Consider the following 9,130-nt stretch of genomic DNA (forward strand, 5'->3'; position numbering starts at 1 on the left):
GTTAAGAACCACTGGTGTAGAGTAATTGCCAGTACTCTGTGTATGTTACTGCACATGTAGGCTTGTAACCTCCTCCACATCTGTACAGAACACTTAAAGGACAGCTTGAGTAATGTTTAGCATCTTTGCTTTCTCTCTTGATGCCTGAACTGTTGATTTTGTGTTACTTTGTCTGGATTATATTCCTTCAGTCCTTCAGTTACACATAGATTTCATATATTGCATAGAGATGCATAAGAAGCACATGTGTTTTGTATCACGAAGGATAAAGGTTCCTGCTGTTTTCAAATCCCTAGGAACCTAAATCAAGGGCAGAACCTATTCAGGCAAGTGCAGCATGTTTGAGTCACTTGTTGAACTGTCATGCCTGTGAGCTGTTCTATCCTGAATCTCTGAGTTGTAAATGAGACGCTGTCCAATTCAATAGGAAACCTGCCGAGACTGACAAATTAAAAGAAAGTACTGTACTCGCAAAATAAAGTGGCCATGAAAGCTTTGCCTCTCCTTCGCTGCCTCCACATTGGAGCTCACCTTAGCAGCAGTTGCAATGCTGTGATCCCTTCTGTCACGATCGGCACATTACACAGGTTTCGCTCTAGTCAGGATGACTGAGTAAGGAATGTTCATTCCAAATTGTGTTTGATGCTGTGGTGTTTAATAGGTCTGCATTTTCATGGTGTTTTCCTCCAGATATGAGGCCTCCCTCATTGAGTTGGTTGAAGCAATGAGTCCAGTCGCTGCCCCAGGACACCACTATGGAGAGTCTCACGACTGGAAGAAACCCCATGCCCCTCGGAATGGGAGCCCCAGAAAACCTGCATGGTGCCAAGCCCCTCGTGGCACCCGAAGCAAAGGGGAGGAGCTTGAGGAGAGCCGGATCCTGGAGGATATTTTCTTCATTTGACGAGGTTCATTACTCTGCAGCCCTTCTGTAGGATTTTTAGGACCTTGTTCCTGTTTCTGCTCTGGATTTGTTTATTGCAGTATCACTTTTAAATTATTTGATTGACAAGTGATTGTCTCCCTCCTCGCCAAGGAGTTAGTACAGTAGCTTCCTCTTTCACTTAGAATTTAGTAATCATGCTGCGAGAACAACGTTTTTTTTTCTTTTTGGACAGTCCAATCAGAAGGTGTTAGTAAATTTTGAGCAAACTTTTCTTGTGCCAAGCAATTATTCTAAAATATAATTAAATCCACAACATTTTGGAGTTGATTGAAGCCATAGCTTAGACAGCCCTCATATGAGAAGTATATTTCATTATCGATTTTTTTAGCTATAAAGCAGTTTGCAAGAGCTTCAGAACACACAAGAACCACTGCATTTCAATTAGATTATTTCTAATTAAAAAGCAGCCTGTTTAAAACCTATCTATGTTACAAAGCTACAAGCACTTGAATATTATTTCCAATGATTCTGTGATCTACCATTGCCTTCAGCATTCTGATATTTATTGTGCTGAGATTTTAGGGAGCATATACTCAGCTCAGCTGTATAATGTCTAACATTAATGGATGTTGCAGGATTAATGCACTGTGCATCTGTTTGAAAATAGTCTTCCTTAAATCAGTACTATTTGACACAGTGTATATGCTGGGAACCCTATTGCCAATTCCTTAAATATCTCATACAACCAGGAAATGTACAGGTCCAAACCGTATTTGATGTGCTCTTCAAAATGAGAGATATAGTAGTTATAGCGTAAGAACAGTCTTAAGGCATTTTCACTAACTTGCACTATTTTGATACCGTTTCCAAGTTCCATTGTAAATAAGACAAATCCATAATTATTTCTCATAGCAGCTCATAATGCACGTTTCCCTGCTGGCTTTAATTATTAATGCTCTATCTATTTCAGTTTATTTAAACGCACTCCCATCTACTTCATGCACTTGGTTATTTAAAGAAATGTGCAGAATTGGTAAAAATGACTGCAGATTACAGGATGAATGGACATTTTCTGCACGATGCAGTGTTCATATGTTGTTGGAACATTGTAGCCACTGGCATGTGTTCCTAGAAATATGAAGCTAAAACATTCCTTTCACACAATAAAAGTGCAGCTAGAGAAAGTCAGAATCACAGCGGTACAGACAAGTTCTAGGCTATTTGTTTCTAACCACTGGTATATAGACCAGTACTGCTTTTTCAGTCTTTTGTGACTGGTCCTCTAGGCTCCTGCTCCATACCTCCATGGTGGTGAGCCCCTGGACTTGTCCCTGACGCACTACTGTTGTCTGCCTCCCATGCACTTGTGCATGTACCAATCCCCAGTACCATCCCGTCCCTCAGTGAAGCTGGCAAGGCTTGGCGATGAGGCCTAAGCTATTTCTCTGGCTGGCACATGCACAGCGTACAGTGTATGGAACATGTATTGATTGAGACTGAGATTTGAGGAGTTGCAACCTTGTAACTGATTATTTTTAAAGACATTTCTGGGAATTATAGAGTGGGCATCCCTTCTCTTGAGGAGCCCCAACTGTTAAACTACCTAGGCTGGATGGCAGCAGGTTAGCTTTTGCAGTGTCATGGGGCAGATGGAATTCTGTGAAGGCCAACAGCAGCACAGACCTCCTATAGTGAGGAGCTGAACAGGGTGATGGAGAGGGAAATACCACAGCCTACATTATTCCAGACAATTTTTTCGGATCTAATGTTGTTTACAAATTAATTGATGTCCTTTTCTTGCATCACAGCTGAATTTTTAAAAGCTAGTTGGAAAAGTACAGGGACAGAAGAGTTAAGAGCACTTTTCCTGCACTGGTGAGCCTGGTGAGAAACTGTCCCCATAGACATCTGTTTCTCTCCAGCCCTTCCTGTGGAGAGTTAGTCTCTATCAGTACCCTGCCATGACATGTATCTGCTCCTTGAATCCACCCGGGGACAAGCTTTGTCTAGAGAATTCTGTCCTAAGATCCCATAGACCTGGCAAGTGACCCATCACCGGACTGGCTGGGGGAGTCTCTCTCCACCACCCTTCATGTTTCTGCTCCTTGGGCACAGGGGATCAAGTTTAACATAGTTTCCTTTGACGTTAGAAAGAAAGGGAAAAATTCAGGAGAGGCAGCTGGCATTTGGGGGAAACAAGAAGGAAATAGACAATAGGACATGGGTTTGGATTTTTTTTAAAGGTTTGGCTTTTGTGAAAGGAATGCTTCTCTGGGTCTAGACCAAATGCGAGCCTTCAGTTTCTGGTCTAGGTCTAGACTGAAAATCTTCAATTTCTGTTCTTCTCCAGATTGACTGTAACTGTAATTGCCTTTTTTAACAAACACTAACAGATTTTAAAACAGCAAAAAGAACATTTAGAAGGTGCCTTTGCGTACACATTCTGGAATTCTGTATGGGAGTATTATGCTCTTCAGTGCTTCATGGGTGCCAATATTTAGCCACGCTCTGATTTTTAATTATCCTTTTTGTCCGTTAATTATTTTAACTCTGATGGTGTTTTTGTCTTGAATCTGTATTTTGGTAATAATTGTATTTTAAATGGACATTGTCAAGGTTTTGGGCCTCAAACATGACCACCTCTTCATCCGTAGGAGCTATACGTGAAGCATGTTTTGCATGTTGTAGCAAAGAATTCTGAAATGAAGAGGTTTAAAATTATCTTGTTGGGAAAGACCTCCACATTCTAATTATCCCGTAAACATGAACCAGGAAAGGCTACTAATTGCTATTAATTTGGTAGATCCTACAAAAACAAACCTTCTCCAGTTGGCTCTATTGCTGTAGTTATCAGCAGTAGACTAGGACTAGTGGTTAGCAGTCAATGCAAGCAAATATATTTTGCCACAAGGCACTACAAAGTTATAGTTATTAAAACATTTATAGCCTTGGAAGAAAATCAATTGTTGTCAAATAGAAAAGGACAAAATCAGTCGTTGGGATGGAGAGGGGAATTATTTTCCATTTGCTAAAACAATAGAGGAAATGCAAAAATTAAACTAGCAAAAGCAGTCACATGACAGTGTCCTTTTAAGTTTAAACTCCTATATTAGTCCCCACTGGGGAAATACTCCAGTCCTAGATTTTGTCCAGAGTCTCCCAGATAATATGCTTCACCATCATATAAGGCTGTGTCTTGCAGGAAGCTTGTGGGGTAACACGTCTCCTACTAAGGTTACTCTCCATGCCTTGACTTTCTGTTTCTACCTAAATGGCTTGTATTTCCAACACCTGCTGTGTTTGTGTGGTCATCTCTCTTGCACACTCTGTAAGCAGAGGATCTGTAAACAATCACGCATTCTTTCTACTTCCTAGCCTCTTTGGTTCTACCTAGTGAATCCTGTCCTAAACCCAAGCATATATTTATATATCTGTGTGAGGTTTTAATTTAATAAATTATCTGCTTTTTTTTTTCATTTTATCTTTCAGAGCTTCATTTATTGCATTATTTTTTCCTTTGTTTTGTCCAGCATGGGTATAGCAATAGACCCTTATAGAGAGACAGGACTCTCCATTGTTAGATATTTTGGTCACCATCAACACCACTGATTATGAGGTGCTGTACACTTATCTGTGGGACCTAAAAGCGTTGGAAAGTCGCAGTAGGGGAGCTTGGTTCACTTTTTCTTTCAGAGATTCCAGAAAAGGATAAAATGCCCCACAGTTCTTCCCCAAGAGCTCTTGTTTTTGTATTGTCCCACAGGGGCATCCTCTTCAATGTGTTTGTGACATCACTGGGGGAAGGCTATGGATTGAAATGTTGGTACTATGCTGATAACCTAGCTCCGACTCTCCTCAGCAAGCCCTGATGCCGTTGTCTTCCTGCTGTCCTAGTATGTAGTGAGGCTAGGTAACTATAAAATAGCTGGTTTAAGCTTACCCAAGCATAACAGCTTCTGTCATGGGATTGAATTTGGGATCTTCATCTCCAAATGCACAGCCCTCTGGCACTAGAGCTAAAGAATAACTCTATTAGCTGATTGTAGCATAAGATTTATCCGACATATGGGCCAGCCATTAGAGCTGGGACGCAACATGCTGAGCCAGTGTGTTACACCAAGGAAGGTGGAGATGATACTTACTGGCAGGGGGCAGTGAAAATGCCCTCAAAGAGCTTTGTTCATGGATTGTCAGTTGTCACTTGATCTCTGGGTCCTGCTTGGCTCATCTCTGCTTCTACAGTCCCAGAGAGGACCAGTGGCCAGAAATGTCTTCAGCTGGCCTATCTGTTGCATCCTGTCCTCTGTGATGCAAAGGCAGTCCATGCCTTTGTCACTTCAAGGAAAGAAGACTGTATGCTCTACCTTGGGCTGCTCAGGAAGCGCAGCTATGCAGAAATTGTTGGTCAGCCGTCTAAGTAAGAAGGACCCATGAGAGCACTTCACACAGAATACTCTGACCTACAATCAAATTCCCTATCCTCTTACAAGAGAACCTCCAGCTGTTGGTCAGTATTTACACAACCCTAAATGGTATATGATTTTGCTATCTTGGCAAGCCCTCTTCCCTTATAATGTACTAACTTCTGAGGACACTGCTTTACAGTTCCTCAGGCATGAACACAAGGTGTTTGACGGTTGTGTTTTCAGTAGATAGCTCTTAGCTATGGATGTCGCTCCCTGATCTGTTGGAGCCTGATCGTGGCAGGTTGCAATGCAAGGCTATTTAGGCTTTTTCCTGACTCTGTTGGATCCCCTCTAGCAAGTGGCTCTTGGCTGACTGTCCCTCTGTCCCATCCCACATATTAGTAGGGGCTAGCATCCCCCCAAGACAGTGATATCAGATGGGAAGAGAGTATTGACTTAAATTTGGGGAGGCTGTTAAATAAGCTACGAAAATGCACCAAGATAATAGTGCTGGGAGCTTTTAGAAATACATCTAGGAGTAGATAATTCCCATAGCATCCTGACAGGCTTGACAAACGGAGCACACACAGCAGGACTAAAATACAACCACTTCTGGGGTGTAGATCAGCAACTCAGCAATAATTGGCTCTGTACAACAGTGACAGGAGGGGAAATGTTGGCTATGAATATCAGGGCAATCCCGTGATCTTGTGGAAAGCGCCATGAAGTTTTTAATATCCACATAGATGAGATACTTTTTAAGAACTTATCCTGAAGAAGTCTCACATGGTTTACTGCATGGAGCTCAATGTGTCTTCTTCAGAAGGAGGAGTGTCAAAGCTGTATCTCCCATCTTTTGAACCCATGGCTCCAGAGGGGATCTAGGTATTTCAAACCTGATACTTGGACAGCAATGCCATCCCTTCTGGTGAAGTTAGCTATGGATCATATTGAGATTATGGGCCATAAATAGGCATTTCCTTTGATTGAGAGAACAGAAACAAAGTATACTGCTGTATTCTTTCTCCTCTAGTCAACAGCATCCAACTAATTATTATTAATTTGTATCACCATAGTGCCTAGGAGCCCCAGTCCAGGACCCCAGTGTGCTTGGTGCCGTACAAACATGGAACAACAATACAGATGCTGTCCCAAAGAGCTCACAATCTATGTCTAGGACAAGAGGAGACAAATGGATACAGACGACTGATGGGGGAGTGCAACGGAACAATGAGACAATATTGGTCTGCATAATAGGCAGTGGTCTCATCACATCAACAGCCTAACCATTGTCAAGTTTTCTGTGGGCATTATGGAAAAGTAGAGTTTAGAGGGCTTTGAAGAAGGATGATGAGTTAATTTTATAGATGTTTACGGGGCACTCCTCCCAAGCATGAGGAGCTGCTGGAGAGAAAACACATAGAAAGGAGGTATTCCTGTAGTTAATAGAAGGGCATGAATATCAAGGAGGGAGAGGAATTATTTAGAGTGGCATGAAATTGGCCCACTATCCCACAGCACGGTCACCATTCTATTGCGAGTGGAGCCAATCTGTGGTCCTACATGCTTCCAAACTAGCTGGGTCTGGGCAAAGTCTAGTCACTGTTTCTAGCTCTGAGACTCTAGGGAACACTGCTAGGCTCAGACCTCTCACCTGAGCTCTTCCTTGGGATGTGGGACTTTACCATCTAGCAAACTTAGACCTAAAAACAGTGTCTGAGACCCTCGCAGCCTCACAGTTGTTTACGCACGCTCCCCCCACAGCTCTGCCTACACAGTGTGCCCCCTGGGCTCCTAGTTTAACTCCTTTGGGGACAATGTGGCAGGATAGCAAGAAACACAGGCTCAACAAAGGGACTTTCTTAACCGTAGTAACTTAACTCATAGTCCTGAGGTGCCCCTGGGTCAAGCTCTGGGTGCCCCTGAGCCGTCCCCTGGGTCAAGCTCACCCCTTCTTATGAGCCTGTAGTTTGTTAGCATTTTAGGCTGGACAGGGTTCATCCTCCATGTCCCTTTTACATGAGGCAATGGTCATCCCTCTGCAAAGAGCCAAATCTCGCTCTTCAAGGGGGCCCCTGTCTCTGTGCCGTGAGCTCAGACTGAGAAGTCCCAGCCCCACCAGTCAGGCTCACCCCTTCATGTGGGCTCCTGGTAGAGAGATCATTGTTTCATTGGCATGGGCCAGTCATTGAATCATTCAAAGTCAATAGCCCCCAGACGTACTCTGGCAGAGCAGCTGTCGGTAATGTAGCACAATAGGCTGCCCTACGGCAAGTCCAGACGCATGCTGTCACAGTGCTGATATTCGCAGGCATAGCACAACATAGAATTCACAATTTGATACAGGCAGTTTAAGGGAGCAGCATTTAGCATGGAGATTGGGGGTATGTCATATGATGGATCTTCAAGCAGTTCCTAACAGTGAGGCAGTAACAGACACTGTTATACAGTCCACTGCCGCTTCACTGTTAGGAACTGCTTCAACCCCCATCATATGGCCTACTTAAAACTAGGTTGGATAAAGCATTAGAGAAGATCTATCTGGACTGATTCTGCACTGGCCCCAGGGGTTGGAGGAGTGGGGATGGGGCTGCGTAGGACCTAAGAGGTCCTGTAGGCTGGGATTTGCAAAAGAATCTATGGGAATTAAGTGCCTAATTTCCTTGGACCCCCCCTTGGAAGATATTAGTCTTAATCGCTCAGTTTGCAGCACACTGTTAGGCCCCATGTATCTTGAACCTGGGTCCATGGTGGTCCTGGGCACCATCACACTCCTAGCCTGCACCCAATAGCTCACAGACACCAGCTGGGATTGAGGTCCATGAAGCCCAACGCAGGGCAGAACACCTATCCCTGCACTCTGTGAGCTCTCCAAGGCTCCTTATTGGGTCATAGACCCAATTTAAGTCAGAGCAGGAAATAGGAAGTTGTCTGTACAACCAGGCTTCACCCTGCCATGGACCAATGGTCAGGTTACTTCTAATCCTGTCCTCCTGGCATCCTCACTCGGCCTGAACCTTGGTAACTGTTTCCTGTCCTCTGGTTCCATCACCCAAGCCTGACCTCCTGGTATCCTGACATGGCCTGACTTTTGGTAACTAACTCTTGATCCTTGTATGACAGTCTGTACTCCTATGTTCATTCCTTTTACAAGACTATGATAAATTTTGTACAAAGTATGCCTTGTGAGGTATCATTTGAAAACTCACAATTTGCTCATCATTATTTTCCTGGTAAAATATATGTGGCAACATTGTATGTAAAGTTATAAGATTCTACTGTATAACATTACTGAGACATGTTCCAAGTTTAAAAAAGCAGGCACAAACCAGTTCCTCAAAGACAAAGGTGAAACTGTTGCCTGAGCCAGGTGTCAAGAAAATCAAATGGACCATCACCTGGTTAAGTGGCCATTCTGCAGCAGGAAAAAGGGTGTGAGCAAGAAATCTAAATTTTGGCAAAGAAACAGCTGGAGGTACCTGTCCCCCTGGACCTTCTGTCTCCAGAATCTCAGCTAGAGGTGATTTTTAAAGAAAAAAGAGAACTATAAGAAAAGGGAACAGAAGCCCCTAAAAGATCTCTCCTTTCATCTCTACGCATGGCATCGGCAACACTTGAAGGACAAAGGAAGCATCGTTGTACTGGGGAAGGATCCTGGCAAAAAGGAATTCAGCCAATCAGACTGTGCGGGGAGAGACTTGTGCTTTGAAATCACTTAGCTTGTTAAGTTAGATATTAGTTATGTTTTACTTTTTATTTATTTGTAATCAATTTTGACTGTTATGTCTTATTGCTTGTAATCACTTAAAATCTATCTGTAATTAATAAACTTGTGTTA

At 43.1% G+C, this 9,130-nt stretch overlaps 1 protein-coding gene across 4 annotated transcripts in view; it reads left to right on the forward strand.

The window, feature by feature from the left end:
• Window positions 1-8,824, forward strand: part of KIAA1328 (KIAA1328 ortholog) — a 258,802-nt gene extending 249,978 nt beyond the window's left edge. For 2 of the 4 annotated variants that reach the window (XM_038401584.2, XM_043515015.1), the window contains exon 11: window positions 691-4,362. In XM_038401584.2, the coding sequence (XP_038257512.1) occupies window positions 691-904 (214 nt within the window). In that variant the 3' untranslated portion in view covers window positions 905-4,362. Of the gene's footprint in view, window positions 1-690; window positions 4,363-6,375 lie in introns of those variants that run through there. The other 2 variants (XM_043515012.1, XM_043515013.1) reach the window with 2 other exon arrangements.
• Window positions 8,825-9,130: the final 306 nt, after the last annotated feature.

The sequence above is a fragment of the Dermochelys coriacea genome, chromosome 5 (assembly GCF_009764565.3).
Source record: "Dermochelys coriacea isolate rDerCor1 chromosome 5, rDerCor1.pri.v4, whole genome shotgun sequence".
NCBI lineage: Eukaryota > Metazoa > Chordata > Testudines > Dermochelyidae > Dermochelys > Dermochelys coriacea.